Source organism: Ornithorhynchus anatinus, chromosome 4 (genome assembly GCF_004115215.2).
Source record: "Ornithorhynchus anatinus isolate Pmale09 chromosome 4, mOrnAna1.pri.v4, whole genome shotgun sequence".
Lineage (NCBI taxonomy): Eukaryota > Metazoa > Chordata > Mammalia > Monotremata > Ornithorhynchidae > Ornithorhynchus > Ornithorhynchus anatinus.
In genome coordinates, this window is record NC_041731.1 from 52,694,047 (window position 1) to 52,713,029 (window position 18,983).

The 18,983-nt window shown below is 38.9% G+C and overlaps 1 protein-coding gene across 1 annotated transcript in view; it reads right to left on the bottom strand.

Moving 5' to 3' along the window:
- Positions 1-1,067: 1,067 nt before the first annotated feature.
- The window catches only part of MMP16 (matrix metallopeptidase 16), a 278,169-nt gene continuing 260,253 nt past the window's right edge, over positions 1,068-18,983 (bottom strand). The window contains exons 9-10 of the mRNA XM_007669580.4: positions 9,348-9,463; positions 1,068-3,510 (exon numbers count right to left, since the gene is read on the bottom strand). Of these exons, the coding sequence (XP_007667770.2) occupies positions 3,176-3,510; positions 9,348-9,463 (451 nt within the window). The 3' untranslated portion in view covers positions 1,068-3,175. The remainder of the gene's footprint in view (positions 3,511-9,347; positions 9,464-18,983) is intronic.

Here is an 18,983-nt window from a genome sequence, read left to right on the forward strand (position 1 = left end):
CTTAACAGTGGTGGTCCCACAACCTTGTTTACTCTAGAGGGACTACACATTTCAGTTGGGTTTTGAAACATGAACTTTTGTTGGCTCCATGTACCTCACAGAGTCAGCGGTTCATCCAGAGAGGTAAACCCTGGTTTAGCCTGAATTTAGCATCAAGCTTATTTTCCTCTCTTGGACATTTTTTTCTGCTTACGACTAGCTGGAATTTGGTTTGGAAGAAAAAAAAACAATAACCCATCTATTCAATGTGTCGCTTCTCCTGAAGAAATGAACGGTAAATGAGCATTAATGGGTTATGCCAGCAATTTTCACTTCTGTGCCTAAAAAATGACAAGGTTTTTTTTTTCTAGTCAAGTAGACTTTACAGTGCTTTTTGTTCATTGAAATCAAAGTTAGAGGGTGAAAAAAGTCCAGAAGCGGGCACCGTAATATGAGTTTATGCAAATATTCCTCCATGCTATGAATAAACTCTTTACATCTCAGCAGCACTAGAACTGGAACTGCTGAAGCAATGTTAACAGCTGATTCTAGTGTTCTCTAAATGCATATTCTGCCCTCATATACATGATCTCAGGAAACTTGCCAAAATGCTGTCTGCATTGCATATTTGCTCTAACATGATTTCATCTCTGTTAGCCTTTCATACACATTATATCTGATAACACTCTGAGAAATAAAAGTTTTCAAGGCTTTTTAGCATGCCACATATGACCATAAAGTTGTCTTCCACCCAAACCATAGACATGGAGTTGAATCAAAAGGCATACCAATCTTCATGCTCTGTTCAGTATAAATATAAATTCAAGGCAGCCAAACTATCCATTTTGAAAAAAGAATGCATACCCACACTCTCTAAAAATGATCCTGTAAGGTGTATTAGCAAATGAGTAAGAAATTGTTTGATTAGTATAAAATTCCTGCTTTATATAAAAGCCATACTGGCCATTTCAAGTATTTGAGTCATTTCTAAAAGTTTTAAATTAGTTGTAGAAATGATGAATTTGGATTTGAAATCATAGTCACGTTAAAGGTTCACTTTTCTGTGTCGTGGGTACATGTATTTATAGTGAAACCCCCACCTGCAGATCTATCATAAATCCATTGTTTTTGTTTTGCTCAGAAAACAGCTCAATGCTATTTTTAAAAATCTGAGATGGTTAATATGGGGACTTTGAAAAAAAAAAAAATCAACAATCCAAATGGATTAATAACAACGGATTCCCTTCAATTTGTGCCAGTATGAAAGTTAAAGGTCAAAGGGCAACAGTACGGAACCAAACTCTTCAAGGAAATTTTTCACAGAAGACAATGTTAAAGTTGGTCATGACAGTCAACAAATCAAAAATTAAGTTCAAGGCAAGCTGTTCATTGTTTTGAAAGCTATTCCCCTCAAAACCTGGCTTTCACACAAAGCCAGTGTCTGACTCTTGTAGGGGAAGGGGGCATTCACTCTGACCATCTTTAATAAGTTCACAGCCCAGTAGCTGTAAAGCTGATGGCTGCAAGAAGCAGCTCCTAAAATCAATAAAGAGGTCTGTCAGTTGCTGACTTTTCTCTAGGAAAAAAATATTGATACAAACCTGCTCGGCAGGTCACATGGAAATGACAATACTGCTCGTAGGACAAATTACACTAGACAATGAAAATGCTTTGGTGGTCCCTTGGCTCTGTCAGTGATCTTTTGGATGGTTAAATTCCAGAGGTCTCACTAACCCTTTGAGAACTATGGTCAGCATGCAGTAGGTTATGCACGGGAGGATAGTCATGCAACATTAGAGTCATCATTTTAGGTTATCCTTGAAACTGTAATGCTACCTGGGTGTAGTCCTCTACTGAGGCAAATTGAATTTTCATGCAGAGGTGCTTAAAGCAGAAATTCAATGAGTCTAAGATAAAAGACTAGGCTAGAAAACTGTAGCCAGTTGTTCAAAAAATTTCTAGTTAAGAGTGCTAGAAGTTATTAAAATATCTTTATTTGCCAAAAATGTTCAGGCAAATATCATCTTTTCTGTTTGGTATAAATGCTATGTACCAATATTGCAAATGATAAAAAAAAATGTCTTTCACAATTACAGGATATCTTTGCTTTAAAAATATGAAATTCTTAAATTTGCATTTCTCTTGACAACATATGCCCAGTCCTATAATTTAGAAGAAACCAAGATGAGTACTCCTAATACTCTGAAAATGGATCCTATAGTTCTCAAAGGGTAACACCAATGTAATACTGGTGTCAAATATCTTTGTAATGTTACTGTCACTCTAATCCACTTCAGAGACATACTGCTTCTTGCTATGTTGGGAATAAAGGTTCATGACAGACCCATGAAAGGCCTCGGGAAGATGACCTGTTCTACCTTTGGGGGGAAAAAAAAGAAAAAAGACATCCTGGAAAACTGACAGGGAGCTGGGAGTGGGAAATCCTCAAAAAAAAAAAAATCAAAAGTTCCTGTGTTTGAGTAGAATAATGGAATATAGATGTGATAAAACATTGAGGACGTAGGTTGGAAAAGCTGTATAAAACACAAAATGGATGTGTCATTAAGGCTGTTACTCTATTGCAGATATTTTGGCCCCTTGTCTGTTGGAAAATGGCTGTCCGAACAGTCTAAAGTCCTGCGTGTCATCCAGATCTCCCACCTGACTAAAATCACAGCTAGGAGTGGACTCTATCCATAACCGACTGAAAGCAATCCTCTTTGGAGACAAAGCTGTTTTGGGTCTTCACACTTTCCTGAAAAGTCCACTGGGGGTCGTGCATCCTGTTTGTTCACAATTTAAATATTTAATTATCATTTTTGTTTTGAAATGGGAACAGGCTTCAGGGAAACAGAACGTTAAAAACGTTGGAGAAAGATCTTTTTTTTTCCTCTTCGTTAGTTAATCCTGAAAGTTTATTGGGCATTGAGCGTGCAGAGGAAAGGCATAGAATTGAATGACGAAGAAAGACAAAGGACTGAAGAAACGGCAGATACTGGGTATCATGGAAGCTTCCCAGATAAGCCAACACCCCCTCATGTGCAGGACGGGCAACCCACTGGGTTTTTAACACCAGCCCTGATGCAGGCTGTCGGATGCCTGCTCCTAGCTAGGAAACAGCAAACCAGCTTTTGTGTAGGATCTCAAGTTACCACAAACTCCTGGGAAAGAAAAGAAGAAAGCAGAAAGCCCTACATCACACCCACTCCTGCATAGAGCGTTTGCAGTACAGTATGTGGCGGGGTGTTCCTTTCCTCTTGAACTGGAACACAGTGTAAACCAGGACGAGGAGACACAGGGCCAGGATGCAGGGGATGACGATGGCTATGGCTTTCACAGTGCTGGCTGTGTTGTCCAGTTTGATGACAATGTCTACGTCATCCTGGGGACTGTGTCGCTCTTTATCCCGGTCTGTTGGTCCTTCACAGCCCATAAAGTCCTTGAGGATGGATCTGGGATATCCAGGTTCCACCCTGAGCATCTGGTTATTGAATTTCCAATACTCCTTTCCTTTGTAGAAGTATGTGAAGCCTGGAAAATAGAAGCATGTTATACATATATATTAATTATAATATACAATACTATATCATATATACTATATTACACAATCTAATACATTGTATATATAATATATATATATCTTGCTTGCAAAGAATTGATATAATTGGTCTTTCAACTAGGAAAACTGGTCAGGGTCAGATATAGCAAAGTAGGATAATAATGTTGGTATTTGTTAAGCGCTTACTATGTGCCGAGCACTGTTCTAAGCGCTGGGGTAGACATAGGGGAATCAGGTTGTCCCACGTGGGGCTCACAGTCTTAATCCCCATTTTACAGATGAGGGAACTGAGGCACAGAGAAGTTAAGTGACTTGCCCACAGTCACACAGCCGACAAGTGGCAGAGCTGGGATTTGAACTCATGAACCCTGACTCCAAAGCCCGTGCTCTTTCCACTGAGCCACGCTGCTTCTCAATGCTTTACATGAGATTTGCTTTGTGAGATTTAGGTTCCTGCAGATGAATTGAGAAAACGGATTTTAAATTTTCTTAGTAACACTACTACAGACACTTGTATTTGTGTTGTTTTTGCAGCACTTGAGCCTCTGAATCAGACTGACATGCCAAGGTCGTCCATTTCAACCCTTTCCCCACTTTCATAGTCCACTCCTTTGAACTTTCCTAGGATGGCTCCTTGTCTAGGGATGAAAGGAGAGAGAATAGAGGAAAACTTGGTTTAGGGCCCAGTTGGACCAGAAGATTTACCCACTTCTCAGATATCTAACTGGAAATGATAATTAGAAAACTTAGTGTCTCTTAAGGAATCTCATTTAGCTGGGTCACAAGTCTGGATCACAAATAAAGACTGATAAAATCTGGGAATCCGTTCTGTTCAAAGCATTTAAGTCCACTGCCACATTTCAGATAGAAGCCCAGGACTACACTCCCTGCAGCTTTGCCAACTGAAAACAGGTGTACACAGATTTCGATTTTCTGCAGGGAGCTGGTATTTGATCATTCTAATGAAATCCAGTGTAATTACCAAACAAGCCTAGATGAAGAAATGCTGAGTGCTAGCCAATGAACAGAAGCATTATACCTTTCCAGCTGAAAAATGGCATTGATTTGGCAGAGAGCAAACCTTCACAATAGGTGAACTTACTCCTTGTGTTTATAAACCAAATGCAAATAGCTGGAAGTTTTCCAATCTTTAATTTGTATCCTTAGTTAACTCCTTTAATGATGATACCAAAAAAAACAAAGCCAGAGTTTTGTCTTCTTAACAGGGTCCCCTGGCAACATGTAAAAGACTGTTTTTTTTTCCCCCTCCACTCATTCAAACAATACCTTGGGCTTTCAATTTCAAGGGAGAACTTTTTTTTATACTACTTGGTCCAAAACAAACACAGAAGGTAACTCCTATCTGCATAGTCAGATTAGCCTAGATAATGTTTTCATATTTTTTCCTGAAAGTTCATTTTCTTTATTGAAGGAATATCATATTTACTCATGTAGTTGCCCCACACTTAATTTTTGCCTCTCAAAAGCTGGTGAGTGAATATTATTTGGGAAACTAAGTCTAGCAATAGGAGAAGTAGAAGAAAAAAAGACGAAAGAAAAAGGAGGAGGTCAGGAGAGGATGTTCTTCCCCTCGACTCTATTTAATGCCATTGTTCTTGTCTGTCCATCTCCCCCGATTAGACTGTAAGCCCGTCAAACGGCAGGGACTGTCTCTATCTGTTGCCGACTTGTTCATCCCTAGCGCTTAGTACAGTGCTCTGCACATAGTAAGCGCTCAATAAATACTATTGAATGAATTGAATGAAGGGAGAGAAAGGTAAGAGGGCCATTTAGACTGTGCCTTTTTCTATTGCAATCCAAAATTGGACCAAGGAATAAAGGCAACCTTCTTCCTCCTCCTCTTCCTGCCCCTGAGATTGCAAATCCCTGTGAGAAAATAGGAGTGCTTTTACTTTATTCCTCTTCCTATCCCTGCTCTTGCTTGCTTACAAAAATAATCATTTTCTTTCTCAAAAAAAAGAAGATAAAATGTTTGAGTCAGTTTGTAACTTTTATTTTTATATTGACTTTCTCCCAATTCCCAAATCTCAATCCTACTCAAATTTAGGTGTAATATCAATGAGATTCTTGGACAAGGAAATAAGTAGGAACTATAGTATGATATAGTTAGAGTAACTAAACAATTGAGGCACAATCTACACTGTTTCAAAGTCTTGATTACCATGTGATCTACTCAAATGTCAAATGAATCAAATGTCTCTTCCAAATGGAATATATCTCTTGAAAATGGAATATCTTTCCTTTTGCCTGCATAGGGATGTTTTTATTATAGTCCGTCAAAGACAAAATGCACAATTTCCAGGGTGGGTCTCTTACAGGCCACCAAATGTTAGATTTCCTCTTTTTCACCTTGATGGACCTTATCCAGATTATTAGGAATGGGAATAGTTCAGTTCTGTTCAGTTACCTAGGTTTGTGGTGGTGAACTCTGGATGAGATTTAGGGAAATTCTAGATAACTGATAAGAATAAACAAATTAATCATCAATTCATAGTCTAATATATATATATATGTATATATATATACACACATATATATGTATTTGGGGAGTATATATGTTTTGAGGCTAATGGTTGTAGTAATAATTTCAAAAATTGCACAAGATACAGATTTTAGTTAAGTGCCCAGGATAAATGAGCCAATTCAGACAGGCTGCTAATAGTAAAGTACCCAGGAGGAAACTATACATTAGAGAGTGGTACAACATTCAAGAACTAACAACTGAAATCAGAGTTTCCTCTCTTTTTCCTATTGTTGACCATCCTCTGGTGGAAGTTTTGATTAATTTTGAAATGGCCATGAGGGGAGCCAAAAAAGAGAGAGTCAGTAACGTATCTAAAATAGCGTGGCATGGTGCATAGAGCGCAGGCTTGAGAGTCAGAAGAACCTGGGTTCTAATCCCAGCTCCACCACTTGTCTGCTGTATGACCTTGGGCAAGTCACTTAACTTCTCTGTGCCTCAGGTTCCTCATCTGTAAAATGGGGATTAAGACTGTGAGGCCCACGGAGATCATGGACTGTGTCCAACCTGATTAGCTTGCATCTACTCCTATGCTATGTAGAGTGCCTCATAGTAAGTGCCTAACAAATATCATTTTTAAAAAACCCAATGAACAAATGGTATAATGCCTTTCTGAATAATCAGAATTCCTCACTCTGTGTGCATGACACTGAAAAACTACCAAGGTGGAATCATAGCCTAAACCCAACTGAAATTTAACACAGTAGTACACTCTGAAACATTGAAAACTAGGGGTCCTACTGTGATGTTACCATGAACACTTTCCCCAAAGTGTTTTTTTTTACATTATTTTCCTGCTAAAGGTATTCTGTCCACAATGGAGATGAGCATGAGGTTTGCATTACCCTGGGTCAGGAGACTGAATCAGTTTGGAAATACCAGCTAATCTTATTCAGTGGTTTGTTGGGTTTTTTTCTCGGGGGGGAGGGGGTCAGTGTTTCATGGTGGATATCACACACTTGGAGGGCAGGTCAAAGACCTTGATGGTCATGATGCTGCCGTCATATCTGTTTCTCTCCCACCTGGACCTGTAGGTATTTGGGGAATGAGAGAGGCAGGCTTTTTCAGCTTTCCCAACAACCATGTTCTTGGCTCAAGTGAAAATGAAAAACACTTTGTGCTAAGGAGCAGAAACTTAAGTGATAAGCAATTGTACTATTTAACATTAAAAAGAGCAAAAATCAAGTTAATTAAAGTAAGGTTATGTTCTATTTCAGTCTGATTTATATATGACTGCCTCATAGTAGTTATGGAATAATTTAGTACAGTTAGTTAACAGCAGGAAGTACCCCTTTCAGACCAACTTTAATCAATCCTATTTTTTGAGCACTTAATTTGTGCAGAGTACTGTACTGAATACTTGGGAGAGTACAATACAACAGAATTAGCAGACATGTTCCTGCCCATAACAACTTTACAGTCTAGAGGGGGAGATAGACATTAATATGAACAAAACTTAAAAATCAAAATATGAGTAAATATGAGTAAAACTTCTACTGTTTTACATTAGTGAAGCACAATTCACTGGGGACTACTGATTTTAAAGGAGTGGAGAACCAGGAAAAAACAATCAGCTCTACTCCTTCATTAGGAAAAAAACAAAACTGTTTTGTACCTTTAATTTAAGACAATATAGTCAACACATTCCATTCCTTAATCCTTAGTACTCATTCATTACTGAGCACCTAATCTCAAAACACTGTACTTATCTCTTAAAAAGAAAAATCTTAATACTAAGACATCTCAATGAACACATTTCCTGAAAGAGTTAAGTAATCACTTGGAATCTGTGTGAGATGAATATGTTGGTTAAAACTATAGCTTCTGAATTAATTAATTAATCTTTATGAAAATTCAATGATTGGCAACACATATCCAGCTGTCCTTCAGGTTTGAGGATCACTCTTTTGGTGAAATTTTAAACACTGTGCACATGTACACTATGAAATGTGTGACTGACAAGTCCTTCCATGCTGTCTGTCCTCATGCAAAGATGACCTTTGTGGCATCACTGCTACCCAGGGCACAGGGGATGATTTTCTTTCTCTTCTGGATTTGGGATCTTCTTGAAGCTTCTACTTTAGGAGAGTCACCCTATTCTAATTTCTCTGTGCCAGGCTGTTAACTCCCAGCTATTCACTGTTGTAACACTTAATTTGAGATTTTGCTCAAGAACTCCTAAAGAACTTCCAACGGTTGCTCATCCACCTCTGCATGAAATAGAAACTCCTTACCATCAGCTGTAAAGCACTCAGTCACCTTGTCCCCTCCTATCTCACCTCACTGCTTTCTTATTACAACCCAGGCCACACACTTCGATCCTCTAATGACAACCTACTCTCTGTACCTCGATCTCATCTATCTCACTGATGACCTCTCTCCTGCATCCTGACTCTGCCTGAAATGCACTCCCTTTTTTTTCTTTTATGGTATTTAAGCACTTACTACGTGCCAGGCACTGTACTACTACTACTAATAATGTTGGTATTTGTTAAGTGCTAAATATGTGCAGAGCACTGTTCTAAGCACCGGGGTAGATACAGGCTAATCAAACTGTCCCACGTGAGGCTCACAGTTAATCCCCATTTTACAGATGAGGTAACTGAGGCATAGAGAAGTTAAGTGACTTGTCCACAATCACACAGCTGACAAGTGGCAGAGCCGGGATTTGAACCCATGACCTCTGACTCCCAAGCCCGGGTACTTTTCACTGAGCCATGCTGCTTCTCTAAGAACTGAAGTAGATACAAGATAATTAGATTGGACTCAGTCCATGTCCCACATGGGATGTACACTACCAGCACTTTGTACAGTAATTTGCACACAGTAAGCACTCAATAAATAGAATTGAATTGAATGAATGAAAGAACAGTCTTAATCCTCATTTTACACGAGGGAACTGAGGTGTAGTGAGGTTAAGTGACTTGCCCAAGATCATATAGCAGACGTGGCAGAGCCAGGATTAGAACCCAAGTTCTTCTGACATCCAGGCCCATGCTGTAGCCACTAGACAAAGACAAAGACAGAAAACTCCAAGAAGACTTTTCAAAGACTTGAACCTACATAGCTGAAAGAATTTTTAGAAGACAAATTTACTTTTCATTTTCAAGTATGACTATACAGAATAGCTCGAAAAAGACAGGATCTAATCAATACATAACACACTTGATTCTATTAATGATAGGGAAAGGTCAGTGTCACAGACACATCCACATAAACACATATATACACACACAAAACAAATATAAACAGAAAACATCTCCGTACCATTTTCTTTGTGGACAAAGGCTCCCTGAGGAGATTCTGGGATACCCTTCCAGATTGTGATTGGTTTTGGATAACCAGGGTCCATAGATTTCATTTCTTCACTATACCTCCAGTACCTAATTTGAAAAAAAGATCAAAAATATATATTATTACACCACACTTTCTGTGTATAAACCACTGAATGTGAGTTGAACTCATTTTCCCTTTTAAAAAATCAGGTTTTTTCTCCTTTATAAATGAAAGAAAGGCAAACTTCCATTTCCAAATAGGAAGTGTTTAGAAATTTTTTTGTCCATAATCTTCAGTCTTATTGAACCATCATTCCAAAAGGAGACCGAATGGAGAAAGAAACTTCATTTGGACAAAAAAAAAACATAAATGAAAAATCATCATACCCTGATTTAAGACAAGATAAAGTTCTCCACTACCTGAGGCCAGTCCAGAGCAAAAAATACATGTTAGGCAGTAAATGCAATATTAATGTAATTTAAAGACTTAAGATTTGATTTGCTAAAGAGAGTAAATTTAGAGTGGAAGCGCCCTAATAGAAAGCTTTGATCTTCTCCTTTTGCAAACATGATTTTAAAGAGGTTACTCAGTGAATAATTATTCAAGAGACACAAAGCACTAGATATGCACATTTTGCTATTGATATACTTTTAGAGAATGTCCCAGCTTGTAGGAAAACTTAAACCTGAGTACATAATATTGCTGAGTGTCTGTAATTTATACACTCAATTTTGATATGCGTGGCTCAGTGGAAAGAGCACGGGCTTGGGAGTCAGAGGTCATGAGTTCGAATCCCGGCTCTGCCACTTGTCAGCTGTGTGACTGTGGGCAAGCCACTTAACTTCTCTGTGCCTCAGTTACCTCATCTGTAAAATGGGGATTAACTGTGAGCCTCACGTGGGACATCCTGATTACGCTGTATCTACCCCAGCGCTTAGAACAGTGCTCAGCACATAGTAAGCGCTTAACCAAAAAAAAAAAAATGTTGGTATTTGTTAAGCGCTTACTATGTGCCAAGCACTGTTCTAAGTGCTGGGGTAGACACAGGGGAATCAGGTTGTCCCACGTGGGGCTCACAGTCTTAATCCCCATTTTACAGATGAGGTAACTGAAGCACAGAGAAGTTAAGTAACTTGCCCGAAGTCACACAACTGACAAGTGGCCGAGCCGGGATTTGAACCCATGACCTCTGACTCCAAAGCCCGTGCTCTTTCCACTGAGCCACACTGCTTCTCTTCAAATACCAACAAATACCAACATTATTATATTAACGTGTTCTGACAGGTTTCTGAGGATGAATTCAGTAACTATTAGGGAAGGAAAACAAACCGGGGTTGACAACTAGTTAAATAGTGCATTAGTGATAGTGCCTGGTGTCCTCCTGTTTAAATGAGGTGGAGACATATATGTATTCCATTTGGAGGAGGTTTAGACCTTGATTCTGGGGTAGCTGTATATAGCTACTTGGACAAGAAGCTGAGACCCTCATCAGCCCTACTATGCTTTCTGAATACTGTGGTTCATGGTCTGGCATTCCTCTCCCAGATTGCTCTTCTTTCTATTTGTGGTAAAAACTGAGATTCAGACAATCTGTAAATTGATGAAATGATGCTCATGTCGACCTTCAAACCAAATGGGGCCTATCCCACTGCAAACTATTTAAATGAAGTTCCCAATATCAAACTGAAAAGTGAGAAAAAGTTGACAGTTTAGAAATAAAATGAAAAAAAAAAAATCTGCACTTGAGTATTTGCTTGGCCAGCAGAGAAGCGACTGAGGTTAGCAACAGACACATTATTCATCTTCTCTGAGAGATATAGGTGCAATCAGGGAGTCACAATTCATTCCAAATTGGACCATAGGGCAGAGGACTGATTAGGACATTAGAACTGTAGTGACTGCTATGTGCAAATGGAATTAGTGACAGTGAAGACCGGTTAAGTAAATTACAAATTCCATGTCAGTAGGAAATCACAGCTTATAATTTTTGAGAATGTTCCCTGCACATTAAGTTCAGTGCTCTGCATATTGCACGTGTTCAATTAATATAGGTGATAGCGGTAGTGACGTATGCACTGATGTAAACAGTGGTGCATTTCTCTCATTTTCCAAGGCTTAGGGATGAATTTAGTTCATTCATCTTCAGCAGCTGACCAATAGGATCATACCCTTCTTAATGGGTGAAAGAAGAACAGTTGCATTTTACTGATACCTGGGAATGTTGGAGAAAAATGATTTTGTTTGGAAGACCAGAGATATTTCATTTTCTAGAGAGTGTGTTAGCCTTGTTCAACGCTACCACGGGGAACAATAAATCCAGAAATTCCAGCTGTGATACCCAATATATATCCTTGCTGGAGCTAAACAGGGGCCATCTGAAGAGGTGACCTTCCATTTCTTGGGTTTTGCTGCCATTATCCCACATTCTGGGTGAGGTTTCCAGTTTCTAAGTGCTTACCCGAAAGGTATGATTTATCCTTTTGAAATCAACTGCATATAATTCACATGTTTTTAAGTGCTTAGTAGTTTTCAACTTCTTTGCTGGGTATAGATATGACTTGCACATGGGTGCTTGTGGGTGAAACTTATTTTTAACAGATACAGGGGAGCTCATTCCAATGGATTATTTTTAATACAAAGGAAGCTACAGTGCATTTGTTGGGAAGAGTGTTGAGTGTAGAAGGAGTGTGGCCTATTTAAAGAACACAAGCTTGGTGGTCAGATGATATGGATTCTAATCCTAGCTCTGCCAGTTGCTTGCTGTGTGACCTTGGGCAAGTCAGTCAGCTTCTCTGTGCCTCAGTTTCCTCATGTAAAAATGAGGATTGACCTGTTCTCCCTACTACTTAGACTGTGAATCTCATGTGGGATAGGGACTGTGTCTGACCTGACCTGATAACATATCTATCCCAGCACTTAGAACAGTGCTTGACACATAGTAAGCACTTAACAAATACCATAATCTCTCTCTCTCTTCAATATATACGTGTGTGTTTGTATAATGTTATCATGTTCTGAACATTTTAAAGGCTATTTGAACCCAGTATAACCTGGCAGAAAAAAATCAAGCAAATTTCCCCTGGTCATTGTAGAGCAGAGTCCAAGAACTTATTTTTCCATTAGTTGCTTATAGTTTCTTCTCCATTTTTACTGCAGATGTTTCAAGACATCCCTGTTCAAGAGTGTCCATAGGCTAACTGTTGAAAAGGTGGGAAAGAGAGCCAAGTAGCCAAAATATTAGAGAAGATGGAATAACAACCGTACTGACATGTCCAATTCCCAATGTGTTCCCATGTCAAGTTTGAAATTTTGAAAAGAAATTTATTCCTTCACTAGCTTAAGACACACCACCCACTCATTTCTAAAACATGGATATACCCTAACATGTCACGGCAACTAGAGAAATGTGTTTCCAATTTTGTAAATCAAAAATCACCTCCCTACTGCCATAGCCAAGAGAAAGTTTGATTATCATCCCCCCTCCCCTCAAAAAAAAAATTGTGGGGAACAATAAACACTCAAGAATCAAGGAGGTTAGACAGGGATAGGCTTTGCAACCATAGCAACAACCTCTATGTGCAACTTTCCTACAGTGAGTGTGAAGGGTGACTAATCTGACCCCTTAGGTAGCTCATCTAAAACTATCTTTGAACCTGTCAAATTATAATATAAAGTTTACAATTCCCAGAAAATGAAAGAAAAAGGATGAAAGACAAACAGTAAGCAAATTCATAGCAGGAATAGTAACAATAATTGTGCTATTGTTTAAGTGCTTACTATGTGCCAAGCATTGTAACAAGCACTGGGGCAATTAAGAGTAGTAGTAGACAGTAGACAGTAGACATAGTCCCTGTCCCAACTGGGGCTCACTGAATAAGGAGAAGGGAAAACAGCTTTTTAATCCCGATTGTACATAGTAATATAATTGTGGTATTTGTTAAGGGTTTACTATGTGCCAAGAGCTAGAATAGTTCCAAGATAATCAGGTTGTGGGGTTCACAGTCTAAGGATAAGGAAACTGAGGCAAAGAGAAGTGATTTGCCCAAATCCCATACAAGGTGTAACTGGCATTAGAACCTAGGTCCACATTCTTTCCACTCGGCCAAGCTATTTCTCTAGGAGGTTGAGAGCCCAATCCCATAGCACTTTAATATTCTTATATTCTAGTTCTCCCATTTGTAATATTTTTTAATGTCTCTCTCTCCTTGTAGACTATAAGGATGTAGATTATGTCCATTAACTCTATTGTGTTATTCTTTCTCAAGGACTTACTACAGTGCTCTGCACACAGTAAGAGCTCAATAAATACCATTGATTGACTTACTACTATTAAAACAAAGACTTAGGACAGAATGTGGTAATATATTTAGCATGGGGTTGGCTAAATGCCATTTGTTGATTTCATATCCAGTTTCTATGTTTTGGGGCACCTGGGGTGATGGCAATGTCTGTTTTGACTAAAGAACTGGGTTTAGTCTTTAAGCCTGGTCCCACCCCATTTTCCAGACTCTATCTCTGTTTCCTTTGGGATACTGCAGTGGGGTTAAATCTCTCTTCCTCTCTGCCCTTAGGCCCCAGACCGGATCTCATAGACAGGACCCTTCAAAGCGATTCCCAAGGATGCTACAACTCAATCCCTTCTACACTTTATTGAGAGCTAGCCATCATTAAATGCTTTCCTATGCTTCTTTCTAAATTTCATGTCTCTGTGGAATGCTGAAATTTTCCATAATGGACCAGAATGAGACAACATCAAGTTTTAATGTTCCCATTAGTGATATGATGAATGGGGTTTCTAATATAGAAAATGAGTAGGAGATGCCAGTTTCATTTTGAAGAAACATGAAAATGATATGAAAGGATTGAGACATCGTTCATAAATATGCCAACAAGAATGGAGACCGTGGCATGATTCAGTTGGTGGAGTGCCCTCATGGATAACACAATGCTTTCATTATAGTTTTGTGACCTGTCGGTGGAATGAATGGGTTGCTACGGTAGGTGCTTGTGGAATTGCTTTTTGATCGTAATTTGGCCCCAACACACTCAAAACTGATTTTTTGCTGAGGAATATTTACCTTATTCATCTGGTGAACTTGGCTGAAAAGAAGGAAATTCTTCCTTTATAAGTCTCCATTTATAAATGTCTTAAGTGATTGAGAGGAAAAACAATAATAGATAGGCTTCTAAAAAGAATTAGTGTTCAGCTGACCTCTTTTTGCAGAAACTCATTTCACGGTTCAAGGTTAATCTCCCCAACAGTAGTTAAAGGAAGTAGCCTTATGTATGTAAAACGTAAAAGCGATCAGCTAGTCACACAATCCCATTTTGCAGTTGCCTTAGCAGCTGATACTCTGTACCCTGCTTAAAATGATAAGCAGCGTGGCTTAGTGGAAAGAGCTTGAATCTGGGAGTCAGAGGATGTGGGTTCTAATCCTACCTCTGCCCCTCATCGGCTGTGTGACTTCAGACAAGTCAGTTCAATTCTCTGTGCCTTGCTTATGTTATTTGTAAAATGGGGATTAAATCCTCCTCCCTCCTACTTAAAGTATAAGCCCTTTTTGGGACAAAGACTGTGACCATCCTGATTCTCTTGTATCTACCCCAGCACTTAGAACAGTGTATGATACATAATAAGCCAAACAAATGCCATAAAAAAATCCTCAGCTATAAAATGGGTATTAAATACTTGTTCTCCCTCCTTCTTAGACTGTGAGTCCCATACAGGGCAGGGACTGTGTCCTACCTCGTTATTGTTTATCTACCACAGACCCTGGTCAATCAATGAATCAATCATATTTATCGAGCACTTACTGTGTGCAGAGCACTGTACTAAGCACATGGGAGAATACAATAAACAGTGTAACAAATACATAGTTTATACTAGATGTTTCACAAATACCATAATAAATGAATCAGAAGAATTATGTTGCTATTGATCACTACACAAACAGACATGCCTACTTTAATCCTTGTCTTACTTTTCTTAGTTTCAATTTCTTTAGCACCTTTATGTGAATGGAGACTAACATGTTTTAGTAAAAAAAAAAAAAAAGACAATGCTGCCCTCCAGTAGCTTTTCATTCAAAATAAGTCCTATATGTCTCTTTTATTTCTACCATGTATCTGAAACAAACAGCACTGTTTTACACTTTTTTCAGAAATAAACACAATGGACACATATGATTAACCAGAGCAGGGGAATTAAACTCTAGCAGTACATTTAGGAGAAGTTATGTTAAAAACAATACATAGTGAGAAATGGAGTAGGGTATAGGCCTATTCCCACTGGTGGTCAGTAGCCTATTATAACAATTATTTTTACAGAGCTCATGTTTTTCTATCCTCTTCACATTTTATATTCCTTACATATTCATCTGAGTTTCATTAAGCTTCTACGCCATTAACTAGTAACTTCTCCATTAATAGAATATTCCTCTGATAGTTTCCTTATTTGTACTTACGCAAAAGTTATTTTGAGGGAGGTCTTTTTTATGGTATTTTTAAGCACTTATAATGTGCCAGATGTTGTTCAACACATTTTATATCTAAAGTTAGATACAAAGTAATACAAAGTATATACAAAGATACAAAGTAGATACAAAGTAATCAGGTTGGACACAGTCCATGTCCTACATGGAACTCACAGTCTTAGTCCCCATTTTGCTGATTAGGTAACAGATGCACAGATTACTTAAGTGACTTGCCCAAGGTCATACAGCAGATGAGTGGCAGAGATGGGATTATCATTATTATTATATTATAATGTTATAATAATAAAGTGCTTAACAAGTACCATTATTATTATTATGCTATATAACATTAATAATAAAAACGGTACTTGTTATGCACTTTACTATGTGCCAAACACTGTTCTTAGTGCTGGGGTAGATACTAGTTAATCAGGTTGAAACTGCCCCTGTCCCACATGGGGCTCACACTCTTAATCTCCATTTTACAGATGAGGTAACTGAGGCCCAGAGAGGTGAAGTGACTTGACCAAGGTCACACAGTAAACAAGTACTAGAGGTGGGATTAGAATCCAAATCCTTCTGACTCCCAGGCCCATGCACTATCCACTAGGCCATGCTGCTTCTTGATTTGAAGAAGCACTCTAGATATGGGTATCAATTACAATTTTGCCCCAGTGTCAATATGATTCCTCCACATTTTCTTAGGGAACATGGGGATGCCGACACCACACAGCTCCTCTTGCCTCGTCTTGATGCTCCAATCACAATGGAAAGACTTAGTCCAAGCTGAGTGGATGTTTGTTACTGGGGATCCCAGGTGGGAGATTGGATAATTCACTAGAACCATTGCAGTCTTGGATACAGTTGCATTTAAAAACTACAGTTCAACAGATTCCCAGACAATTCCTGTGGTCCTCAAATGTGTCACTGAGGAAGATGCAGACCACTCTAGGGAAGGCAGACTGTCCCATATGTGCTCTAGGGGTGTGGATCAGCATCCTTAGTTATTATGGCTTCATTTGATTAATTTTTTTTTCGTAATAAATTTCCTTGTGTATAGTAAGTATCATCTCCAAAATCTGAAGGACAGCTATATGCTTAAGAAACTGTCAAATGAAGAGAAGAAATAGGGAAGGTAGTGTATAAAAATTCGCCCACTGTAACAAATAATGAGCAACAATTCTTCAAAAGCATCACGGTCTATGGAAAGAGCACAGGCCTGGGAATCAGAGGACCTGGGTTCTAACCCCAGCTCTGCTACATTATCTAGAGATTAGAATTGACAAAGCAGTTAAGAAAACATTCTGGTAGGATGAAAGAATGTAGAAGTAATGAGAAACTTATAATCAATAATTGATTATAAAGAATGAGAAGTAATGAGGAGGAGGATAATCAATCAATAATATATTGATTGATTATATTATAATCAATAAATTATAATCAATCAATTATAATTGATTATAATCAATCAATAAGTAATAATAATAATGATAATGGTATTTGTTTTGTACTTACTATTTGTCAAGCACTGTTCTAAGCATTGGGGTAGATGCAAGCTAATCAGGTTGGACAGAGCCCCTGTCCCACCTGGGGCTCACAGTCTTAAAACCCATTTTATAAATAAGGTAACTGAGGCACAAAGAAGTTAAGTGACTTGCCCAAGGTCACACAGCAGACAAGTGACAGAGCTAGAACTAGAACCCAAGTCTTTCTGATTCCCAGGCTTGTACTCTGTCCACTAGGCCATGCTACTTTGAACACCTACTATGGACGGAGCCTTTAATTCAATGCTTGGGAGAGCACAGTAGAATTAGTAGATAGGATCCCTGCCCTCAGGGATTTTCCAATCTAGTGGGAGACACAAACACTAAAATAAAGATAGGAGGAGGTAATAGAATCTAAAGATTATGTACATAAATGTTTCAAGTGGTTGTGAGTTCTTAATCAGTCAATCAAATGGATTGTATTTATCGAGTGCTCACTGTGTGCAGAGCACTGTATTGAGTGCTCAGGAGAGTAGAATACCACAGAGTTGGTAGACATGTTCCCAGCCTACAGTGAGTTTACAGTCTAGAGGGGGAGACAGACATTAACATAAATAATTTACAGATATTTACATAAGTGCTGTGGGGCTGAGGGTGGAGTAAATACTAAGTGTCCAAAGGGTATGGATCCAAGTGTGCCATCTTAAATGCTTAGATGGCACAGAAATGACTGAAGTGGCAGTTTGGCGGGTATTAATGATGGCATTTGTTAAGCGCTTACTATGTGCAAAGCATTGTTCTAAGCGCTTGGGAGGATAAAAGGTCATCAAGTTGTCCCACATGGGGCTCACAGTCTTCATCCCCATTTTACAGTTGAGGGAACTGAGGCACAGAGAAGTTAAGTGACTTGCCTAAAGTCACACAGCTGACAAGCGGCTGAGCTGGGATTTTAACCCATGATCTCTGAATCCCCAGCCCGTGCTCTTTCCACTGAGCCACTCAGCTTCTCTAATATAGTGTTTGACACATAGTAAGTAGAAAATAGATATAGTGTTGGGAGGTGACAAAGTAATAAGGGAAGGCCTCTTTGAAGAGATGTGATTTCGTGGGGGCTTTATAAATTGTGTAGTCATATGTCAGATGTGAAGGGAGAGAGAATTCCTTTCAAGAATGATCCACAGAGAGTAGGTTAGTTTGAGAGGAATGAAGACTGCAAACTGGGGCTTAATAGGAGAGAATAGAAAAAATAGGTGGAAAAGAGCTGATTGACTAAAGGGTCAGGAGTTTCATCTTGAGGTTTACAGGAGTGGGCAACCATTGGAGGTTTATGAGGAGTGGGAAAACAAGTGCAGAATGATGTAGGCAGCAGTATGAAGTATGGTTGGAGATGAGAGGCACTGAAAGCAGGGAACTCAGCAAGAAGGTTGATGCAGTAGTCAAGCTGGGATATGAAAAGAGCCTGGCCATTTGGATGGGATGGAGAGGAAGGACGAAAACCTGGATATGTAAAGAATCGATGGGATTTGGTGACAGCTGAATATGGGGCTGAAAAAGAAAGAGAAGTTAAGGATAATGCTGAGGTTACAGGCTTGAGAGAAAGCAAAGACAGTTGTATTGTCAACTGTGATGGGAACGTTGGAGAAGGAAAGATTATGAATTCAATTTTGGAG